Here is a 24,076-nt window from a genome sequence, read left to right as displayed (position 1 = left end):
ATGTAACCATAGCTACAGAAAAGACTCCATGTCAAGGGCATAAAACGTTGTACATTGCTCAATCTGCTGCTTGGTTTGTCTCCAATATACAGGCCAGTGGAAACAGTGTTGTGATGACTTAATGAAAATTGAACTGCCATCACCAAGGAAACCAGCTCCTGTCACACCAAAACAGGGCTCTCTTTACCATGAAATGGGTAAGACCGTCCCCTGATCACAAAACATTTGTGGCCACTTTAAACTATAAAGGAAAATTAAAAAGAGAAGACAGGGAAAGGAAGCACTGTGCCTGCACTGCATGTGACTGTGTGTAGCTTTAATTCCTTGGGTCCACGTGCATGAGAGATGCTGTCACAATTAAATTTTCCTCTCCAGTATCTCAAACTCACACTCTGCTTTACTTCTCTGTACCGTAGATAGACTGGGTCTTATCTCTGACACGCTGACTTACTCTCTGTCTTCTGTTCCTCTGTTCCTCTTTGTCCTTTTCAATTTTCCTTGTGTGTCCCGAATCCATCACTCCTTGGCTTTGTCTCCTTTGTCCTTCTTTATTATTTCCTTGTGTCCTCATACATTATTCACAATCAACGCCACGTTTTCCATCAACTTTCACCATTCATTTTTAATGGCTGAATTATCTTTATCCTTGAATGAATCTCTTTTTTTTGTTCTCTCATCATGCCTTAACACACATTTCCTTAATAAAAACACATCAATTCCCTTGTCAATTTCTGTCATGACCACCAAAACACATAAAAACTCAACTCCACCTGTTGCACACATCCTATCCACTCCACCCCTTCTCTCTTGCCAACCTCCCTCTTGGTTTTTCCTAACTCCCCTGGCAGCCCCTCTTGCCACACCCTCCTGTGAGGGTCTTCTGCTGCAGGATAACGCTGTGTCTGCTGAGATTCGTGCTCTGCTCTCGTCCTATTACAACGACAGGTGAAGTAACAGGAGTAGGGCTCCATATAAATTTTGTTGTGGTAAATGTTGCCGTCCAGTGAGGCTGGATTGAGTTAACAATCTATTCTGGATAGATTTATGCAATCCAGGATTTATTTCAAATTCAGCATCATCTTCGACATTTTCGCCTTATAAACTCAAGAATTTACTTTAAAATACTTTTTCACGGCTTCAGTTTGATGTTAACAAATTTAATGAATTGCAAACGTGTCTTGAAATCCATCCAAGTTATTGAAGTTATTTCAAAATTTTTCAATTAAAATATCCTCGTCCCTACCTTAGGAATTTGGGGGTGGGTAAAGAAACAACATGTGAGCATGTAAATTATATGGTAGGGCATGATTACCAAATTCATATTCCGAATGGTAAGAACTTAATTACCTGTTCTGAGAGACCCAAATTTCAGACTGATCAAATAACTCAAATTTGAATTTAAATCCTCGGGAGAAAAAAATAGTCACGAAGCTGCTCTGCAGCAGTATAATGATGAGTTTTGCTGCATTTCTCCTGCAGTTATTGAGTCATCTGATGACCTGAGCAGCACTGTGTCAGACATCCTGGCTCGGAGGTTGCAGGAGTTGGAGCTCCGCAGCCAGCTGGGCACCTCTCCCACCTGGATGTCTGTGTTTGAGGAGAGCAACCCTAAAAGCGCTGGCCGCCCTCGTCCCTGTGCTTCTCATCTGTCTGGCCACAGCCCCTGCACCCCTCATCGACTGCCCCGGAGCCCTGTGAGCCCTCACCGCTGCCCACAGCCGGGTCTGCTGTCCTCAGATGCAAGTCTGACCTCAGACAGCGACAGCCACTGCAGCACCAGTCCCTGCTCTCACCACCATGGTTGGGTTGAGCCTTCTTCAAACTTCTCTCTCTTGTCATCTTCACCCTCCCGTTTGAGGCCCCGCACTCTGTCACTGGATGCTAAGCTCAGCACCCTTCGAAGCAGGGGATACGGAGGAGGAGGGACCTTGCAGTGCCCCTGTCAGCCTCCTCCCTCCTCGCTGCTCGCCCCTATCCCCATCTCCTCTCGTTCACCTCGATCACAGCGCAGCACACAGACCACACTTTCCTGCTCTAGCTCCACCTCCAGCAACAGCTCCAGCAACAGTGAGGGCAGCCACAGCCCTGAGTCATCTGAGGGAGCCCCCTTCTCGAGGCCCTCCCCGGCTCGACGCAGCCTCAGGAACCTCAGGGCCAGACTTGATCCTCGCAACTGGCTCCAGAGTCAGGTGTGAACTTGTTTCCTGGCAATTTCCTGGCATTTTATGCTGACCTTAAGGCAATAGTGCTCATTTAGACCGTGGTTTAACTGGCTTAACACATGTGAACCAACCTCAGGCTATCTGCTAGGCCCTATGCACAGCTCTGAGAAGGATAAGCTGCCTCTAGTCTGCCTCCTGGTGGAGGATGGATCATGGAGGACCCCCCCTGGGGCAAACTGGAATGTCTTCTAACACAAAAGACAGGTGACAATCACTGCAAGTGACTTTGCACTTCGCTGTGTCGCTGCAATTTGGAAGACAGTCCAAAACTAAATGGGAGGTACTCTGCTTGCTTTGAGAAATTATGGTATTGCTAAGTGATGCTAAGAGCTAAAGGACTTTGGAAAAACACTATGCGTGCTCTCTGTTTTTGGAATCTAATTCTGAAACTGGAAAAGGTTTTGTTTTGTCCTCTGCATCAGCCACCCTGGCCACTCAAACATTGGTTCAGGGTCATCTCTGTTAATGTACTTGCAGTGTTTTGGACTGGATGGTTCTTGTATTTGTATTTTATAAATAAAGGTTTGCAGTGCTTATGCTATGAAAGCCAGTAAGCATGTGGAGGTATAATCAGTTAAGTTTTCACATGTAAACTGTTAAGTGTGGAGGGAAAGGTTGATGTTTGTTGCCTGTACTGTGATATCTACTTCAGTGTACTTTTCTAATTATTCTCACAACAGATGATCTTTGTGGTTCTCCTAAAATTACTATGCACCATTTTTGTTTCATTTTTTTTCCTTTTTTTTTTTTTTGGTTCTTTTTAGCATGATCACACTTACAGTTAAAATGTTGAACTACTTGAGATCATTTCATCTATGAATCTGGTGAAAGCTTAACTTAATGCAAGTGCTCATACTTACTGTACTGGTTATTACTGTGATCTCTTCAGGGTAAAAAAGAAAAAAAAATCTGTGCTCTGGTCTTTACACATTTATCTGCACACTATTGACAGGCTGTAGTCAGAAGTGAGTAAAAGATCCTTACATATATAGAACAAACCCTAGAACAAACTGAAATTAACCAAAGCTTAAGTATTATTGAAAACCCAAGCCATACTTGTAATTATAATTTTGCTACACTGTCTCATGGCAGTTTTGTAGGATTTTATTGAATAGTGATTCCTTCTTATGAAAAATCCAATCAAATGTGAAACATCCATTAATCTATTATTATGCAACACAAAGAAACCATAAAAATTATTTTATGGTGGCTGTATTTTAGAAAACCTTCTATGAAACGGAGTACTTACATAAATCAGAGTCAACTATAAGGTTGTGGTAGAAAGAGCAAAATATAAGTAGTTTGTTTACACAAGCCGTCAGTTGTTTCCATTTAGACAACTCAGAGCAGTTACTTCTTATCACAGGAAAACAAAATCAAATCTTAAAGGAGAGTTGGTGTCTCTGTCAGTGCAGTAAAGCCTCTTCTTCTCTGTTGTTTACTGTGGACTTCGATAACAGTTTCCCTCTTGGGGCTCAGAACTCGGGCAACCATTTTTACTAAGATTTAAAACTGTCAAATGCTTGAAAAACAGCATTTGTTACTGTAAATTAATTTTTCTAAGTTAACAAATAAACCTCCTCTCTTTGTCTTTTGTTACATTATTGATTTTGTTATAAATGCAGCTATATTGATACCTGATTATCATAATGTTAACAGATGATGTGCAGATCTTTAACTGTTACAAATAGATAACATTGAATGTTATAACCTTGCAAGAGTTTCCCGTGTTAGCAGGCTTTGTGTTCTGCATGTGCGCCGTCCTAGAAGGTGAACATAAAATGAGAAATGTGGAAATCTCATGTTGAAATAATATAACATTAATTATAATAAATGTTTTATCAACTCACAACTGCCTTGTTTCTAACATATCTGTATCTGTCTCATCCACATGAAATGGGATCTGATATTAATATTTTAGATCAATGGTTTTGTTACATGTTAATTTCACAGCGTTAAGACCTTTCAAGTTGAAATCTTGATTCCTCACTGTGAATCTTACAACTACACTGTAACACAGAAGATGTGTGTTAAAAAGTCATGACACCTTCATTTTTCTTCTTTCTATACAGTAAACTAGACGAGTCTGATCAGGAAAATCTTCTCTCTTCTCTAGCACCATGAACAGCTTTCCTTGCAGTGGCAGAGCTTTCCATCAGATCAGAAAAGTACTTAAAGTACTCTGCACTCTGAACATTGTGATGGATGTGATGGATCATATTCTATCCAATTCTGTTCTGCTTCTCTTTCTCCCTCCAGCTACAAATCCCATAGGAGATCCACTCTTACGTGAACGACTAAAGATAAAATTCCATACAGAAGCTGCAGCAGTCCGTGTCGCAGAAGCATCAAGAAAAGCAGGTAGAACAGAGGCTTTATTGTCAATGATTCAATAGCAAAGCCAAAGATTAGTCAATAGTACCAAGCACTCTTACAAACATAGGAGGTAGTCGACACTGAGTCTTCAATGAGCATTATAATATGCATAGAGAAATACTATGGCCATATTGACTCTGTTTCAAATGCCTCAGAGGAAAACCCAAAGCTCCCTGCTTTCTGTTTGTAGTGCAGAGGTGTACCATTGTTGTGCTATTGTAACTAAACATCTCCTCAAAGTATAAAAACCATACATCTAATTATATTCGGACCAAGATATACATAATCATCATTATATAACAGAATCACACTAATAAATATTTTATATTATATGCTTCATATGATGCTGATTATTGACTTATGTAACCCAAACAGGGCATTTTACATAAATTTTGGCAATTATGTGAATCACATTAGATTACATAAGTAAACGAACAACGGTAAGTTACAGATAAATGAGAGTTGTCTCCCCTCCTCACCCTCTTTTGTGTCCTCCGTATTTAAACATTTTTCTTTGTGCACTTGTGCTTCCTCCAGCTTCATGCTCCCCTCTCATTAACAGGCACACCGTGGGTTGAATGCCCGCAGCGCCACCCCAGCCAGAGTACTCCAGGCAAACGTGGAAAACTTTGCAGGGCAAGTGGCAGCTCTGCTGATGTACGTGGACGCAATCCGATGGAGCCGCTTTGCACCAAACGTGTTGTAGTGTCCTGGGAGGACTTGGTCAACCTGTTTAATGAATTTGCCAGTTGTTAAATTATGCACAGTACATGGTATATAAATTCCTAAATCACAAGTTGTACTTCAGTATTACCTGTTCGCTGTCCACCAGCCCCACCAGGCGCTCACAACTACTGATGTAGTCAGTGACGCGGCTGTAGGGGAGCCAGTCAATCATGGCGCCGTCATATACTACATCGCCGCTGAAAAGCAACTTATTGTCATGGTCGTGGAGGCAGATGCTTCCCCGAGAGTGACCAGGCATGTGGAGCACCGTCAGCTGTCTGTCACCCAAGTTGATGACATCACCTTGACAGGTAAGAGGGAGAGATGGAATCATATTTTCACAATCATTCACACCTATTAACACAATATAACTTACTGTATTTGTATGCTTAGGGTCACATGCATCCCATTCCCAGATTTACATCCAGCTTAAATCATTATATTCCTCTTTAATTGGCTGACTGGAACCATATGACCTTGATGTACAGGATCTTGAACAATTAGCATATCATTGATTTGGTCCAGACTGGGTATGAGTCACACAGTGTGACAAAGGGATAAAACTGACAGACCAAGCAATGAGATGTTTTAACTGCACTGCAGCAGTGGCTCTGACCCAGCAGAACAAGTCAGTGTATTGACTCACGTTGCAGAAATTGCACTCTATAAGAATACTGAAGAAGCTAATGGGTAAAGTTTTGCTCCAAACTCTAACAAAAGACCCTGATCATCCCAAATACAGCATCCTTTGGGATATAAGGTTTGCACAAGAACTGACCTAAAATTAATTAAAAATCTAAAGTTGTAGAACATGAGTTTAATCTATTATTGATTGATTTGGTGTGTGTCCGCTATCAGCATGGTGGGTGATGGCTAAATCAATAATGAGAGGTTATTAATACTCCATGTGATACTTTCCATAAGTATGTGTTCAGACTCTGCATTCTCTTCTTTTTTCTCTCTATCATGTAACAGAATCCATCAGTCATCTGCACAATGGCTTAAAATAGAGCTGCTCTGCAAGGAAAGATGACAACTCCACGAAGAGCTGCCAAAGAAAATGAAAGATTTCTTCTTGTGACACATTGCCTTATAAGCTACTAATACAGTTAGTTTAGTGTGGCCACCCCTTGACAAATAACCTGCCTCTGCACTCTTTACATAGCCCATCTCATGTTATATAATAACATTTACACCTGCATAAGAACTACCCATCACCTCCTGTCCCTGTCTAAGCAAATATAACATCCTTTGTAACATAAGCTTTGTGCACCATCTCTCTCTCTCTCTCTGTGTGTGTGTGTGTGTGTGTGTGTGTCTGTGTCTGTATTCATTTAGCAAGTCATTTTTGGTTTTCTGCCAAACTCACTGTGCGGTGAAATCCTCCTGAGGGGATAGAAAAGATTCCGTATAGAGCAACTATGGAGTCCAGGCCCAGCCATTAAATATCGTCTAATGGTATCGACCACGATGTTTATCTCCAGGCAAATGCATTTAAACCTTATGACCTGGCCTTTGATCACAGACCCACTACTCTACCATAAATCATACCTGCAAAAGCGGCCTCTCCTACCTACCCTCCTGCAGTATGTGTGTGGGCTGCACAGCCTTGACTTTGTAGTGCCTTGCCCTCCATCCTGGACAGGGAGCCTCGGCTATCTCCCTGTCGCTGAGCCAAGTGACCGTCTCGAAGTTGTCTCCGTTGGCCAGGGCATCGACCTCGGCGCTGTGGACGCCCACCTGTTGGAACTGATGCAGACCGCCCGAGTGGTCGAAGTGGGCGTGGGTGGCAATGGCCAGCAACGGGTTCTTCCTCTGCGGATCTTTGCCGAGCAGCCCCTTGGCGTCGATGTATTCAGGTAAGCTCCTCAAGCCCAGACCAGTGTCTATGACCACGTCCTGGTGTGTGCCGCGGAGCAGCCAGATGTTGGCCCGGTTCTCTGACTGGTAGAATCGCTCCTGGATCCAGAAGAGTCCGTCTCCGAGCGATTTGTGAGCGTACCAGTCGGCTGCAGACATCCCAGTTCATGCACTTGTCGAAGTAAGCCGGTGTGGGTATTGTGCTGTCAGGTGATTTTGCAGCGGTGAGGTGTGACTAGCCTTGCAGCTAGAGGTAGTATGTTTTCATTGAGGTTGAGGCGATGATGGCCGCTGACACACCCTTGTAGCAAGAGAGCGTGCTCATTGGGCGAACAGATGAGTGACGACAGCCAAAGGCGCGCTGCCATTGGTTGTAAAAGAAGCCACGCCTTATTAAACGTCACACGGGGTGGGACGGGTTAAAGCCACATTTCCACATGCTGAGTGTAGTGTGAGCGTAGGTGTCCACGCCGGTGTTAGCAAAGCAGTACAACTCTTCTTTAGCTTTAGCTGTAAATATAGCGATTTCAGGAGTTCGTTTACGTGTCGAACTACAGGTGAAACTGGGTAGATGAATGTTAACGCCAAGTAAACTCGAACAGTGAAAACATGGAGACTCAGTAAAGGCTAAATGCCGCTCAGTAGCCCTGAAGTACATAGACTTAGGATTGTACGTCTCCACAGTTGGAGCAATTTACTAACAGTCCCCTAGTGAGTATTCCAACTTACTGTATATGTTGATGTGTCTCCGGTATATGATGCCAGTGCTGACCAACATTGCATCGCAGGCAAAATCAGAAAAGAGGCGATGCTGTACAACCTTAACTTGTTGTGTCTGCACGTGTTTGACAGTGAGGTTGACTGAAGACATGTGGACTCTGTGCTGCAGGTACGGTGGAGGCCTGCAGCCATGGCAGGGAGGGGTCGTGGATCTTCCTTTACCTTCAACATTGAGGCTCTGGGCATCGCCAAGGGCAGCATGCCAGAAGCCAGGGTGGGGCCCAGTCCGCTGTTTCCAGTAAGTACGGACCACACACTTTCTCTCTCTCTCTCTCTCTCTCTCTCTCTCTCTCTCTCTCTCTCTCTCTCTCTCTCTCTCTCTCTCTCTCTCTCTCACACACACACACACACACACACACACACTCACACTCACACTCACAAATGCAGACATGCCACTATGGTATATCATATCACAGTTGGCTATATTAAATTCACCTGTAAGCCTCCAAAGTGTTAAATGGCACAGAAGATCAGAGACAGTGGAATTCAAACCTTTAACTGCACCAGTACTTGTTGACAGATCACAGAGGCAGGTGAAATTCCTGTGATCTATTTAAACAAAAAGCATAAACTATGAAATATGATGTTTATTTGTATTTGCATAAATAAAGTTGGATAAAAGACAATTTGTCATGGTCATGTTAAGAGCCAGCACCTTTTTAAAACCAGTGTCCCATTAAATGCCTCTTTCTACAGCATCCTCTGCTAGAACAGGGAGTTTATCAGTTGCTCTGGGACGCTTCTCTTATTTTCTGCGTGCCGCAGCAAATAGGGGGCCAAAGGACAAATGCAGGACTCTTGCATTACAGTGCCCTTCAAGGTCATTGCACTCTATGCATGACAGTTTGGTTGTATTTTGCACACAGGCCCAGAGATGACCATGAGATTTGGTGGTACATATTCCCAAACAACTTTGCATTTAATTCGATAACCACAAACCAGTTGACATGTCTGGGGCTTTCTGCTACTGGACAGCATTTGACTGTGAACAATAAATGTATTTGCATTCATATCAGTTAAAACTAAAATGTAATCTCTTCAAGAAAAAAGAGGACAGAACACCTTCAATATACTTCGACATTTGCCCCATAGTGTTGATCAAAGGTAAACAAATCTACCTATGAAAAAGAAACGCCACTGTTATACTTAATTTCTCTAATCTCCCTTCCACTATCGATCCTTCTCCAGCACACAGAATTTAAACCAGTTCCGCTGAAAGCTGGCGAGGATGAGGACTACATGTTGGCCTTGAAACAGGAGATGAGGGGAACAATGCAACGGCTGCCACACAACATCAAGCCTCAGTCCAATAAAGCAGGTGAGGGGGAGAGTAGTGCATTAGAAACCTGACATCTACTAGAAATGCTATGGCAAGACAATTGGCTGCTGCTGAGGAAAGATAATGCTGCACTTAGGAACTGAGACATTTAATTACCATCATATCTGGGAAAAGGAGAGAAAGGCTGATTGATGGCAGGAATTTTGAGTTACAGTTTCTGTTTCATCTGGTGGTTTTAATGTTATTTCTATGGCCTGGCATTACAGGCCTTTCCCTTGGTCAACCTTAAGCTAAATATATCCATAAGAAATAGTAGATTTAATTTTATCAGAATATCTTGTCCTGTATGTTGTCAGATGCATAATTCACATGCTTTGTGTTCACACTATAATTTTGATAGTTGGCAACTTGGTAGATTATATCTATGACAATAACATATATTGTTTGGGACATGTACGTGATTTTATAGTCAAAACAGATCACACTTGATTTATCGCTGTGGCTAAGAATCAGGAGTAGCATCCAGTGGGTGGTGTTTACACTTGTGATTCTGCCAAATGTGAGGAGAGAGTGACTTGGGACTTGTTTAAGTGTATTGAGGTCGAACTTTCTCTTGTTTACATGAAACAGAAGTGGAGAGATACACAGAGAGATACCTAAAGCAAAGCCAGGTGGAGGATGAGGAATGGATTCCAGGTATTTGCACAACACACCATCACGGGATTAGAGCAAATTGAGCAAAAATGAAAACTGAATACTGTTCTTGATGTTTTAGACTGGAGCCTCTTCCCAAAAGAACTGATGCCCCAAAAGAAAAAAACTCATGCTAAAACAGGTATATTAAATACATTATGCATGTAATGAGATTTCAGCCGGTAAGTATAAAGATAATGACAAAATGCTTAAATCCCACAGGCACAAAGAAGAAAACAGTGAAGATGTCCCTCAAAGACTCAGAGGACATGCTGAGAAAATTAGATGTAAGCCCCTCTTCACTTGTTTGTTCTGTGTTTGACTGCTGAGCATTACATGTACTGTTAATTTTGTCTTCATGCGATTTATCAAGTACCCATTTATAGACGAAGACATCAAGTTAGTGCAGCATACATAAGCTCAGGATGTACATGTACATACCGAGAACTGTAACATTCCTCTAAGCTGGCAAATGTTTTACATAAGTAATTTAATCTTTATTGTCAATATTTCAGGCACTGGCAAAGAAAGATGACGGGAACCCTGAAAAATCAGATGATGAGACTGAAAAGAAAACAGGGAATGAGGATGAAGAGGAGGAAATTGAAGAGGAAGATTATGAAGAAGAGGATGTCGAAGAGGTTAGATTAAAAAATGATAACCTGAACCCTTTATTTCCAAATTTGTTGAGTGCAGTTTTAATGTGGTCAGTATAAAAGAACCAGAATTAATTTTACCTTATGTTGCCTTTGTTTCTCTATAGGACAACGACTACATCGAAAGCTATTTTGACAATGGTGAAGACTTTGCCGCAGACAGTGATGACAATATGGATGGGGAAGCAACGTACTGAGACTGTGTGACACAAGCCTGTGAACTCAAACAAGCGTAAGCTGTTGAAGTGAACAATCATTATGTGATTGTTTCTATTGATTTAATATTGTAGATAAGATGGAAATAATGTTCAGCAGAGTGATAGTTTTGTTTGCATTGTTTTGTGTGATCTTGAGAAACAAGCTTTCCAAAATGACCTTTGTAAATAGGAAATGCCAAACTATGTGCACACTGGCAATAATTTATTCAAAATAGATTATTTATTTTCCAGCCTGTAGCACATTTCCACAGGTTGAAAGGCACATACAGTCAACAACAACACAAAATGCTTTGTCATAAAATATCTAGTGAACACAGTGATAAAATAAAAGGGCTATATAACAAAGTCTAAAATTTCACATAATTATAAGTTTGAGTCATTGTGGGAATACTGTGCATTTCCCCATTTTCCTCACCATGCTCTTAGAGTTTTTTTTTATGAAAAAAAAGTTCTCTCAGGCAAGCTCAAAGAAAGAAAAATTCAAGCAACTTTCATGGAATTTCAGAAACATAATTTAACTGGTATCTCCCAATACTGATAGTGTAAGTAAAATCTAATCCTAAATAGTCATAAAATAAATTAATTCTGTATTTAACACAATGGCAGCAATCATATTTTTCCAACAAAAGGCGTTGAAAAATTACTAACATGGCAAAAAATTCTATGGATTTGGTTTGAGAAGCTAAATCCACAGAACTATCGATCGTCTTAGGGTATGGCCACTGATCCATCGCAGAAGAAACGGGTTAAAGATTGCATTTTTGAACTCCCTGTACACAGTTTGCGAGAAAATGGTACTGAAAATGCAACAGCACAGATGAAACAAGCAACAAAAACACCTCAGGTCTCCCACTTTCACTGATGACAGAAACCCCTGAAACCTTTCAGTCAGTACCAAAAGGTTCAGCTTATTACAACATTTGTCAGGCAAAGGTGACACAGCTGACAGAGACAGCTGGACCCATTTTCAGTCCATTGATGCTTATAAATGTAAATGGACAGACACAAGGAATGTTTGTGGCCACACCCTTAATCCTAGTCTCTCAACTCTATAAAAATGACTGTTGCCACTACAGAGTGACTGTCCTAGTCAGACAGATTGCATTGATGTATAAAGTCAATAAAAACAATTGGAAAACGGGAGCATCCACCCAGTTTTATTAGGTCTCTGAGTTAGCAACAAATTTTGTAAAAGTTAAAAATCCCTTGCTATGTTTTCTCATGCCCTCCGTGTTCACTGTTCCCTGCTTTGTCCATACCGGGTCCCTGTGGATCTCCAACAGCTGCATTTACAGCGGGACGTAAAGGTCCAGCCTCTGCAAGCTTGTCTTCTCCAGCGTGAAGTTCCAAATTATGAAGTACGTTGTCAGGAGCTTGTGTGGGAATGCCATGATGGCTGACGTCAGCTTTCACGAGAACCTCATAGTACAGCAGATAAAACACAGGCGTGACGATACCAACAACCAGCATGATGGCCACTGCTGTCCACCATCTCATGCCCCAGTCAGCCCCATAATAAGGGTCCTTTCTCTGCGCTGGTTTATACTCTACTTCTGCTAACAGTGGCTGCTGCTGCTGCTGCTGCAGTGTTAAGGAGGAAACAACCTCATTCAGGCTGCTCCGAGATGGGCCTGTGGATTTCACTAGCCGCTCAATGTCCTTGTCTTTTTCCAAGAGGAATCCTTCCACACTGTCAGTAGAAGAAGACGAATCTGTGGAGGACTCAGAGGGGAGGGAGGTAATGGGTGAGATCTGAGGCAGGCGCCTGGCACCTGAGGGGGAGGCAGATTTAAGAGATCCAGTGCTGTGAGTCTCAGTGAGCATGCTGAAGCGCCTCACAGGAATCTTGACTGAACGCAGGGCAAAAAAGTCCTGCTCTGTCAAGAGGTTGTTGGCACGCTTAATGTCAGCCACCTAGGAAACACACAGGAGAAAGACAAATGTAGTAAAACGCTTACAGACAGAAAATGCTGAAACTTACTCCACGATGAATATTCTGGATTCTGAGCTAAATTCTCATGGTGCTCTTTACATGGCACATAAAACAATGTATATAATAAAATATCAGTATTAGTCAGAAGTATACCATATTACATGCATGAAAAATCTAGGAAAAAAGTAAGGCCACCCAAATAAAAATGTATTCGTATGGTGAGCATTGATAATATGATTAAATGTGTAAATGTATTTCTCTGCTATTTTCCAGTTAAAAGCACTCCCTCCTCTGAATCCTAAAGTATCCTCTGTTATAACTGGGGGGTAGTTCAGGATTCTAAAGACCTTTGAGGACATAAAGTAAAGTAAATTATAAAGTAAATTATTGAATTAATTTCTAAGGCTCACTTATTTCCATCGCTGCAGGAAAACTGTCAGTTAGCCAATTTCTTAATCCCTGAAAAAGGCTTGTTTTCTATGAAATTTAAATGATTTTCAGTTTTTGGTGACCTGAACTTTATAATTCCCTTTTTTTTAAGCAAACTGTTATTTCCCCTAAATTTATAAAAGGTCAACACATTTGTGCATATGTAAAATGTAGTATGTCAAGAGAAAAACAATGGTCTACTTCAACATGGAAATGAGGGTGGATTTGAGTGAGTAGTCCCAATAAAGAGGAGTGAGCAAAGAAAGACAGATACATGGAGATCTGAGCACAGACGTACTGAGCAATGGTACTGCAGGGCAATGCTGTTGAGAGTGTCACCCTCCTGGATATCTCTGGTCAGGTAGATAATATCGTCCATCCTCTCTCTGGAGGTGCTCCTCCGCAGCCTCTCTCTGCCACGAGGCCGCAGCTCATAGATCTCCCCATCCTCCTCTGACAGGTCATTCTCTGAGCCATTGTTTCCAAAGAGATAGGCATGACCGCCATTGGCAGGCTGCACCATGGTGGCTGACTGAAACCCATAGTGCTGACTTCTACTGGACATTTTTTCTTCACTGTATTGGGAGGAGCAGAGATTGGTTTGAGCACCAAATGCTGAACATGAACAGAATGTGCTTTACTTTGAAAAACAAAAGGTTAACAAAGAAACTTGTTTGAACGGACGCTTCATCAGTGAATCAGATCAAATACCCATTTAACAAGGACTACAGCTTAAAAAATGAGAGGGATATCCTGTAAAATATAGTACATTCATTCAAGGCACACCAGCAAACATGCAGTTGACTATTAATTCATTGTTTTCACCAGTTGTAACTGTGAGGGAAAGACTGCGGTGGTGTCACTTTGTGCCATTGCAGTGTCAATGTCATCCCCAGTGTGATCACTGCTTAAGGTAATCTTAAAAAACATTACACTAGACTGAAAAAAATGAGTGTAAATGAGTGCTTGCTTATGTGGACTTTATGACACCATACAAAAACAAACATGCTCTTCTTCCTCTGAAACCTGCAATTAACAGGTGTTGGCAGCAGAGACGTTCACTTACGTTTCTGGAAGCTACAACGAGTATGTTCAGCAGACAAAAAAAAAAAACCAAGAAGTATATCTAAAGTCCATCTCTCTGGCAGTCCTGGGCATTCAAGTTTCAGTTGAGATAAGATTGGGCTTCTTCCAGTATGATAAGTGAGGCTACAAGCTGAGCATTCAATCTTCAAGATGTCAAGGTCCCTAGTTTATATAACATTTCAGGTTCGTTAGCCATGACGGCCATGGGAATATCACCAGCTAATGTGACACGTTATCAGATAATTTTCCCCTAGCTATCATCTATCACAACTTTGAACTGCTGTGAGCATAGCAAAGCTAGTTTCACTCTAGGTTACGACTTTACACCAAATGCCAGATTCCTGACCAACGTAGGGTAATGTTAGCTAAGTTAGCAGCTAGCTATCCAAGGTGTTAACCATAAGCGCACCAATAGTGTTCTTCTTTATCGGGTACATAAAAGCATGATGAACTGGCTCAGCTTGCAAAACGTTAACGTTACTGTAGCTAAAATCCCAGATTAACTCCTACTTAGTGAAACAATTAGCTTTAAACAATACACTAATGCTGAGCCCCAGTCTCATACACCCCGACAGGTCGAGTCGATGTCGCCGTCCACAACAACAACAACAACAACGTAACTTTAGAAACACGTCTTTTTAAGCCAGGTCTTGAATGAGAGGTTGGTCTTGTGCTGACAGAACTGTAAAGTACAGCGCACGTCTACAGTTCGGCTAGTACGCACACTGAGGTTATAGGCTAGGCTAGTGCTAACTAGCGTCCGCCTATGTTAATGGCTATTAAGGTTTGTACAGTTCTTGCGGTCAGTGATCACTGCTGATGAATAGTGTGTTTGGAGGAAGTCGTCATCAGCTACCTTTACCTGAAAAGTGGACACCGATCGATCAGTTGTCCTTAATAACATCCATCCTTCTCCCAGAGGATTATCTTCGCTCTCACCTTTCCGTTCGTTTATTTTCTACCTGCTAGCTACTGTTGAACTGCTACCGCTACCCTCACGCCACGTCAACAGAATACTTGCGTAATGACGTTATCGCTGACGACTGCAGAGCCCTCCCTTTTAATCGCAAGATGGCGCCAAAAGTCAAGTTAATGCCGGATAGAGTCCATGCTTTTTAGGAGCAGACAGCTAAACTACTAAGCTTCTGGATAGAAGTTAGTGTCGGGTTATGTTTGTTATCAGACTTAAATATTAATATTCGCATTTGCTTAGTTTCTTACAGTTTATCCAAAGAAACCCTAAATTAAAAACGCAAGCCTGCCAGCGTGTTGAAAACATAGGCTCAATGGAAGCCATGCAGGGGAAACTCAACATGGTTAAAACCATGAGATAAATTCAGTTTAGTCCGTTGAAATATACAATTAATGATATCAAGTCTTCTCTTTTTTACACATAGGTTACCACTGCCCTTCCTAACTGTTTGCAGAGGATGTATTTAAACTTATTTATAAAGCAAACTACGTTTTCGGCTACGTGGACAACTATGCAGGCGACATTTCCAATAAAACTGCGTGTATCAGGGTCAGTTACCAAACCGTGTCAGATGCCAGGTGACTCAGCTGCAAATCTGCAAAGTGCATGTGGAGTGATAACAGCAGTGGCAGAGAGGGGACAGCAGCTTTCTCGGGGGCTCTATGCCTGCTCGGCTCACATGGTGGAGCTGTCCGCCACCACACTGCTGCGCCCTCGAGGGACAAATGGGATTAAAACATCTTGTCTCATTAGGCATCGACCGGGAGACGAGCTGGAGTCACCGAGTAGCTGCAAACTAATCTTTTCTGCCGGGACAGTGAGTTGTGTGTACAGCAGCAGTAGCTCTCACATGGCCGCAGGACCCCGGAGCTGTGCGTAAGAGAGAGGAGGAGAAGGTCCTGAAGAGACCCGGTGGGGGGAAACCGTCTCCTGTTATTTCTCCCGGCTTCAGCACCGTCAGATGACACACGCTCTTCATCCCATGTTGTTCAACGGGAGCCCAAAGCTGCCGAAGGAATAACAAGATTTCAGTAGGTTTGTTTTTATTATGAAACAAGACAAAATGATGCAGCATTTGGCTTCTGTTTGAGAAGAGGACGAGCTGAAGACCCCGGGAGCGCTCATCGATGTTATCCTCAGCAATAAAGACATTGTAGTAATTTATCTTGGACAGAGAGGCCAAGCAAGGTGTCAGGTAATTTTGAATGATTTATTTTCTGTCTCTTTTCAAAGACTCTTTTCTTCTTTCTTTCTGTTTGTCACTGTGAGCAGGCTAGTAGTAAAGATGTGTGTTGACCAGCAAAACTTTGTTGGATTAATTTCATAGAAAGACTTTATAGAAAGGGTGCTATGATATCGCTTTGTGACACATGGTTATACTGTCTCTTAGGCAATTCAAACGCTTTAGATTGATTTTTATTATTGTAAGTGAGTCAGGAATGATTGGTGACTCCAGGCGTTTTTTTTTTCTTGCCGGTGGTAGATTAATAGTGCAGAGAATAAAGGAAACAAATGAGTAGCGATACTCATCAATTATGCCAGACAGCTCAAGCAGACATATTGTATAACACTATAAGAAAACGATTAAAAGTGGTTGGCCACTGCTAATTTCTTTTTGCGCCGTGCCAAAAAATCCCCCTTGGAGCAGCTAATAAAATTGAAAAGCCTAAATATTGATTCAGCGCAATCAGTAAATGAATGGCCGGGTAGCCCATTGAGGACAGAGACAAACGCTTCCATGGTTACATTCAGGATCTCCAGTGTGATTACTGCGCTTTGTGTGGGTTTTTCTCTCTCCCCACTGAAATAAAACAACAATTCAGAGGGAACTGCCACACATGGCGAGCCGGAGACCCTCTCATAAAGGCTCCGTTAACTAATCTATAGGCTTACTCGGACCATAAGTAATCTTGGCACACTTTAAGTTGCGCACATGTGCTGCTACTGTTAAATAAACGACTGGACCCTGTAGCCTCATTGTGTTGTTGCTTCTTTGCGTATTTGCCACAGATGTCCAGGCTCCATAATCTACACCAGTTGATGGGGTGGGGTTTTTCAGTCCTTGAATAATTGAATATGTCCACCTTATCTCTAATTGATTTGACATGATGTCATCTCGGTGAGTCCCTTGCAAATCTCTTTTGTTGCCTCCTCTGTGGTGCCTCAGCAGAGTTAAATCCTTTCTCTCACTGGGGAGGAAGGGTGGGAGCCGCTTCTGTATCCATTCAGCGCTTACACCTGCTCTTCCTCAGCGCCAGGCTCCACTGTTAACTGTTGCTGAAATGTGTCTTTGTACGAACGGGTGAAATTATTCAATCAGCTGAAGAATTACAGTCGTCCCTCTTTTTTTTTTTTTTTGGTAAGCAAAGAAGCAGCAAAACTTGCCATGAAACGTTCACAATTTTATTTCCTCAAACCTTCAATCTCTGTTTCCATCATCACACACCCACATGTCATGGTCAGTGTGGTTTTTTTTTTTTTTTTTTTTTTTTTTTTTTTTGTGGATTTGGATCCTCTAAGATCCTCACTTGGTGCTCAAAGCCGAGGCCCTTTGTTTGTCAGTGTTTATGTCATCGCCTGGCAGGGGTCAGCCCCCAGTCGCCTGTGTGTGAGGGTCTGAATGTGATTCACTGGGCGGAAACTGTTTTACTGCCTGCCTCTCTCCCCTTCTGTCTCTCTCTCCCCCCCCCACCCTATGGCTGCACAGTACAAAAGGGGACAGTGCCATAAACAGAGCCTGTTCATTGATGAAAGGTGCTGAAGTGTTACGCATTGCAGACAGGATGAGATTGATGTTTGCTGGGGATGAGAGGACTTGCATTCTCCGAGTGTGCGGATAGAGGGGAATAGAAGACGAGGGCACAGCTCTACACACACTTCACCACCCTGCAACAGGCTGTGCCCGCCTTCGTGCACCATGGATCACTGTTGGGGGCAAGAGCTGTAAAGGATGTCTTTATCTGTGGAATGAAGGACATTGAGTTGAAAGAGAACTTGCTTGCTGCTCTATATATACAAATATACATGATCCTGTTGTGATCTACAGTAGTTCCCTATTACTTCCTAGATATATCTGCACTAGTTAAATGGAAACACGAGTTATTTGGTTGTGTTCTGTGTCTTACTGTGTCCTTGTTTATTTACATAGCACATTTTTTATCACAAGTAAAAAACACAAACAGTTATAGTTGTCTTCTGCACAGTGAGTGTTCTGCATTTGCGTTTTTCATGATGTGGGAAGAGAAAACCACCAGACCTACCTACTATACACCTCCGATTAGTTATGGTCTGGTTTTCATTTCCACACCTTGAGAGGATGAAATGTTGCACCCACATTCCCACTTCTCTCTCATATTACCATTTCCTTCAGAAGTACCATGCAGTAGAACAATTCATAATCCTTTGGTGCAAGACAGTCCAGATGTACTGTATACACCAAATCTGCCTCTTTAGCACAATGCCGGGAGCTGACTGGACTCACAGAAGGCTTATTTGCATTTGTGAACCATAGGTGTTAACATTTTTTTTAAACATCAAACAAGCTTGAGATGCAAACGGTTTCCAAATGTTTTCTAAACCCACTATAAAATTCCTGTGGATAAAAGAACGATGAGGTGAACTGGGATACAGAACAAAAATGTTTGCACGTGCACTTATAGTCATGAGTTTTTGGTGGTTTTTGGATTTGAGCTGTTTTCAGATGCTGAGCATGATGAAGATAAAGTGATCTATATCACTTTAGAGCTAAGATCTGATGTACGTAGACAAATAATACAGGACCTTTTCTAGTTTTTGCACGCCATCCTGTTGTTAACCTTGACTGGGATGATCATGTCTGCAAAACCTAGTGAAGCTGATTTTAGATTTAGTGAATGGACAAATTCAAGTCATAAATAAGTCTTTCATAATGTTCTCTGGGATTTTCATACTTTGTTTTCAAAAATCATTTGACAGCTCATGCTTACGCACAGGAGACAGTATCATGTTTTAGGAGTTGTTGTCGTTGGAGCAGAGGGACAGGAAAGTGGTGGGCCGTCAGCAGTGGCCAACAATCCTGAGGTCTCTTTAGCGGGCCTGACCAACCGCATATTGTTCCCGGTGAGAGGATTGTAGTACGGTCGCTGCAGTGAACCCTCGGCCATGACCTCGCTGTCAACTCTCATAATCGCACACTTGTATGTACACGCACGCATGTACGCATACACACACGCTTATTGTTATATCTCACGCTCTGTAGAGGCGATGAGGAGCCCTCCTACATCTGCCCAGCATCTCCATTCGAGTATTAAACTTGAACCCTGACCTCTTGTGATGTTAGCGAAGCCGGTGGCCTCGGATAGGTCAGCCCCAGAGCCTTCCCTGCCAGCTGTACTGTACCAGTTCCTCTACTGAGTCCAACAATAGAAAAGTATTGTCAATAAAAACCCACCATCAAAAACAGTGAGCCATTAATTTAATTTCTGATATTTCTGTAATGTGCCCACTATGTTCTTTAGTAACTGCATTTAAATCCAGTTAAACTAAAGCAGCTATGTTTCATCTCAACTTGCACACTGCATGGAAAATCAGTGCAGGAAGCACGCAGAGCAACATCCTTTTCTCAGATATCAAAACAGAGAAAAGTAAAAGAACATTTCAGAAGGCTGCTTCCCCCTGGTTCACATTAGCTTGGCTAGACTCTGCACAAATCAAATTAAGTTTCAAGGACTGTTTAAAGTATGAATTCTTTTTCTTTTCTTGATCATTGAACGACTTATTATCCCCGAGCAATAAACGTGCTCCACAGCCTAATTTGATAAATGAACACAGTCTTTGGTTGTTTTGCACTCATCCCATTTTTTTAAATGCACAGACCCCTGCGTGGGTCACTCTGTCTGGTCACAAAGTGCCTGGATATTTTTGAGGGAGTCATGTGGAACACATCCCATGGTTGCCCAATGCTTCTTGTCCCAATTTAGACAGGTTGAGTGGGTCACACTGGAGAAACGTCATGGCTATCCATTCATATACCCTTTCTTCTTTCTTAGTACCCACTTTGCCCCTCACTAGGGTCTGAGTGTGTGTGTGTGTGTGTGTGTGTGTGTGAGAGAGAGAGAGAGAGAATGAGAAAGAAAGAGTGGGAGCAAAAGAAGTGTTAGGGTTCCTATATAAAACACAAACATGTTGATGCAGGTCACCAACTGTTAGTTCTGTCCATCTCTCTTTCAGCCTTACTTATCCACCTTCCCAAATTTGTGTGTATGACCCGTTCTGTATCACCCCCCCCCCCCCCCCCCCCCCCCACACACACACACACACACACTCTCTTTCTTTTCTTGTCGTTCTCAGTTTATCTCTCACTTCCCTCATTGTACTGTAGTTGGTCATGGCAGAGGAATTCCTCGGGTAGGTGGGGGTGGTTGATCCAAGCAGGGCTAAGATGTGGCAGGGTGTGTAAAAAGATGTATTCATCCACTTTCTCTCGATGCCTGTCATTATAGACTTTAGCTTTGTGAGTGAAACATCTAAAGATCAGGATCACTCGGCTGTAAATAGAAAACACACCCTGCATCTTTGTTTGAAGCACTGCAGAAGAAAAATGTTTTATATTAGATTGAAATGTCACTTAATGTAAGATACCTATTGAGTTTGTTTGTGTAAAGCGTTTGACAGGACCAACACACTAACCACATTCACTGTTACAACAGTTGTGAGTGGCTGATTCTGAATCGACTTGATGACCATCTTGATGGAAACAATGAGGAGCACTTTTTAAAATAGTTTTTTGCTATTTTCCTCTACAGTAATCAGGATCTGTTGACCACACTTGTTCAGGGATTTGCTTTCTCCTCAATCCTGCCATCTGGCCCATAGTTTTCCAGTTCTGCAAAGCCCTGAAAGAGGCGTTCTCCTACACCTACTGTACTAAGAATGTGTGTGCCGTGCGTGTCCTTGTTTAGGAGTGATAGAGTAGAGCCCATAGAGAAAAGGAGGGAGTCTGAATAGGATGGTTTGGATTCTGCTGGAGAGGAGGCTGGCATGCCAAAAAGTGGGAGAAATAAAAGAATAGAGAACTGTGGCAATGTTAGAAATGCACACAAAACACAAAAAGGAGCATGAGTGAACAAAAGCCTGCTCCTTAAAATTGTGTGCTGGTCAGTGAATCGTAAAGTCCCACTTCGTCTCCAATGAAAATACACCCCCGTTCTGGGTTGCCTCTCTGTTTTGGGAACTCTTTTGAAATGCAATTAGCATTTCATCCAGGCCCAACCAGTTACATGCAATGAAGTAATACCCTTTCTAATTTGGCCCTTTGGTCTGCGAGGCTGTGGAGAGCACAACCTTGTTTAATCCCCAGAAAGTGCTTTTCTGTCTGCCTCCATCTCTGTGTGTCATACAAGCTAATCAGTCAGCCAGTGCTTAAACTGGAAAACACTCTAAATTGCTCATGCACTGGTTCCTACTCAACTGGAACCACTTTCCCTTTTTCTATATCCCTTCCCTCCCACTATTTCCTAAGAAGAAGAAAAAATAAAATCCTTGTTTTTAGTTAGGGATGCGAGATGCCATTGGCTCAACTTAAGAGCAGCCGACCACGGCCGTGTGGACAATACCTCTCTCTCTGTGTCTTTTTTCACAGTAAAATGCACACTTGATTGGCAGCCTCTTGCCCCTGAAGGAGAAATGCCTTGTTTGAAAAGTATTGACTGACAATAGCTGGAAGGCTGACCTCATGCATTTTTTTCTTCAGAGAGGTATTCATTCAAGTGTTTTCTAGTTCCCCTTATGCAGAATGGCATAATTTGGCTGCAGTTCAGGACTCTGCCATCCATGTTTCCCAAAAATCTGTCTCCACCTTCTTGTTGGACTAATGGTAGGTTTTCTGTTTTCCTCCTCAAAATAAACAGAATTCTGTTTTTTTGGGTAGAGCTCTCCAAAATAAGCCCAGTGAATAACACAGAGTTTTTGTCAGATTTAATGATGTATGTTTTAGCTCTACTCGCTTATTAAGTTTCTTAATTTCTTATCCCCAACTTCTCTGTATGGCGAGAACATTCAGTGATCTAAAAATACCAGAGGCAGAAACTACATGTGAAGTGCAATTATGGGCTTGCGAGTTGACCGGGTATGGCAGCCGCGGCTACGTCGGGCTGAGAACGGGCGGTGGGTGGTTTCTGAGGTAGGGCCCGACTCACATTGGGCTGGTGGCATTGCTTAGTGTGGAGTTCAGCTCGAACAGAAAACAATCCAATAAACACAGCAAAGGAGGCACCGTGGTTTTTGGCCAAACACATAGCCCAAGGCTTATAAATATAAACTGAACTAATACAGCAGCCAGTCTATGAAATGAGAAATGTTTTGTTTATATGCATTAAATGACACAGTTTTACTACTATCATCATTAGATTTTATTTTATTAGATTTGTTCTATTTTATTTTAATTTTTATGCCTCTGCTCTGGTGACAACTGTGGTCGGAGGCGGTATGTTTTTGGGTTGTCTCGTGACAACCACTCTCGTGGTTGGAGGCGTTCTTGTGAATTCGATGTCTCTGGAACGCCTTGAGAGATTTTGTTCAAATTTGGCACAAACGTTCACTTGGACTCAAGGATGATCTGATTAGAATTCGGTGGTCAAAGGTCATTGTCACTGTGACCTCACGTCCATCCCATTCTTGTGAACGCAATATCTCAGGAACGCCCGGAGGGAATTTCTTTACACTTGGCACAAAGGTCCACTTGGACTCTAGCAGAAACTGATTAGATTTTGGAGGTCAAAGTGTCTGTGGCCTCACAAAACGTGTTTTTGGCCATAGCTCAAGAATTCATACGCAAATTATGATGAAACTTAATACCTTTTATTAAAGTCCTTCAAAAGTCTTCACTTCATATATTGTGTTAGTCTGGACGGAAATGGATGTGGAGGCATACAACCACAAGGTGGTAATTCTAGTCTTTATTTTAAATTATCAAGAGCTTTAATAATAAACTTTTTTTTTTTTGCAAGATATTTTGAGCAACCTCTGCCTCATCTTGCTCAAATTAGGCATTTTTCATATTTAGTCTGACCTCTGAATAATAACCCGGCCATCCAACCACAGGGCACTTCCATTTTCCAGTGTGTTTACAACCCTGAAGGCCTGGCTTAGCAGTGATCTCTTACACGCTACATAAATACAGATTGATCTACTTGAAGACATATTATCACCTCTGTCTACATGCCCTTCTGCCTACCACATCATCTGCCTGTGTGTGTGTGTTGCTGTTTACTTCTGTTTCTCTGTCAGTATCAGCCATGCTCTCTTTTTGAGTGGTTGGTTTTTAGTGTGAATTTCACTAAGGAGACACACAAACATTCCAGGAACACTGTTATATTAGTTGATGTTAATGACAGAGCAGTTTCTTTTTGTGGCCAGACTGACTCCAGATCACCGACCAGAGTTGTAAGATTGATGAATGAGATCCCACTGCAGGCCTCCCAGTGTCAGACAACCGGAGATCACGTTCTGTGTGTGTGTATGTGTGTGTGGATACGCATGTGCATGTAACTAACTGCCAGATATAACCACATGCTCTTCACCAAGGGCGTCTCAGGACCAGGGAAGCCTCAGGGCAGGGATGCCGCATGGGAAAACCCTTGATTAAAACTCTGCAGACTATTATCCCACACACCCTGTACCAAAAAGGAAGTAAGAGAATTACTTTCCACTTTTAAACCTTCCAGTACAAAGTATTCTCAGTGAAACAAGGAGAAGAGGAAAAGTCCTTGATTATCATTATAGAGGCTGGTTCTTTACCTCAAGAAACCCCCAGTGGGAAAAGGGGATGACAGATACTGTGTTGAATAAGGCAGAGAATTGAGACATA

The 24,076-nt window shown here is 42.2% G+C and overlaps 4 protein-coding genes across 6 annotated transcripts in view; 2 read left to right on the top strand and 2 right to left on the bottom strand.

The window, feature by feature from the left end:
- The window catches only part of rtkn (rhotekin), a 54,868-nt gene extending 50,806 nt beyond the window's left edge, over positions 1 to 4,062 (top strand). For all 3 annotated transcript variants that reach the window (XM_041042997.1, XM_041042996.1, XM_041043000.1), the window contains exons 10-11: positions 93 to 197; positions 1,480 to 4,062. In XM_041042997.1, the coding sequence (XP_040898931.1) occupies positions 93 to 197; positions 1,480 to 2,195 (821 nt within the window). In that variant the 3' untranslated portion in view covers positions 2,196 to 4,062. The remainder of the gene's footprint in view (positions 1 to 92; positions 198 to 1,479) is intronic.
- A 527-nt stretch (positions 4,063 to 4,589) lies between these two features.
- Positions 4,590 to 7,462, bottom strand: mblac2 (metallo-beta-lactamase domain containing 2). The gene is made up of 3 exons (XM_041042625.1): positions 6,902 to 7,462; positions 5,413 to 5,627; positions 4,590 to 5,327 (listed from the first exon to the last, which is right to left on the bottom strand). The coding sequence occupies exons 1-3, from the start codon at positions 7,341 to 7,343 to the stop codon at positions 5,154 to 5,156; spliced, it is 831 nt and encodes a 276-aa protein (XP_040898559.1). The 5' UTR covers positions 7,344 to 7,462; the 3' UTR covers positions 4,590 to 5,153.
- Positions 7,463 to 7,664: 202 nt separating this feature from the next.
- On the top strand, positions 7,665 to 11,820 carry polr3g (polymerase (RNA) III (DNA directed) polypeptide G). The gene is made up of 8 exons (XM_041043019.1): positions 7,665 to 7,895; positions 8,074 to 8,202; positions 9,153 to 9,282; positions 9,874 to 9,939; positions 10,019 to 10,078; positions 10,159 to 10,223; positions 10,452 to 10,577; positions 10,700 to 11,820. The coding sequence occupies exons 2-8, from the start codon at positions 8,095 to 8,097 to the stop codon at positions 10,787 to 10,789; spliced, it is 645 nt and encodes a 214-aa protein (XP_040898953.1). The 5' UTR covers positions 7,665 to 7,895; positions 8,074 to 8,094; the 3' UTR covers positions 10,790 to 11,820.
- Positions 11,821 to 11,947: 127 nt separating this feature from the next.
- lysmd3 (LysM, putative peptidoglycan-binding, domain containing 3) lies at positions 11,948 to 15,262 on the bottom strand. Its single transcript, XM_041043018.1, has 3 exons — positions 15,121 to 15,262; positions 13,471 to 13,747; positions 11,948 to 12,724 (listed from the first exon to the last, which is right to left on the bottom strand). The coding sequence occupies exons 2-3, from the start codon at positions 13,735 to 13,737 to the stop codon at positions 12,020 to 12,022; spliced, it is 972 nt and encodes a 323-aa protein (XP_040898952.1). The 5' UTR covers positions 13,738 to 13,747; positions 15,121 to 15,262; the 3' UTR covers positions 11,948 to 12,019.
- Positions 15,263 to 24,076: the final 8,814 nt, after the last annotated feature.

Source organism: Toxotes jaculatrix, chromosome 7 (genome assembly GCF_017976425.1).
Source record: "Toxotes jaculatrix isolate fToxJac2 chromosome 7, fToxJac2.pri, whole genome shotgun sequence".
Lineage (NCBI taxonomy): Eukaryota > Metazoa > Chordata > Actinopteri > Toxotidae > Toxotes > Toxotes jaculatrix.
The sequence above is the reverse complement of the archived record's forward strand: the minus strand, read 5'-3'. Positions and strand labels throughout refer to the sequence as shown.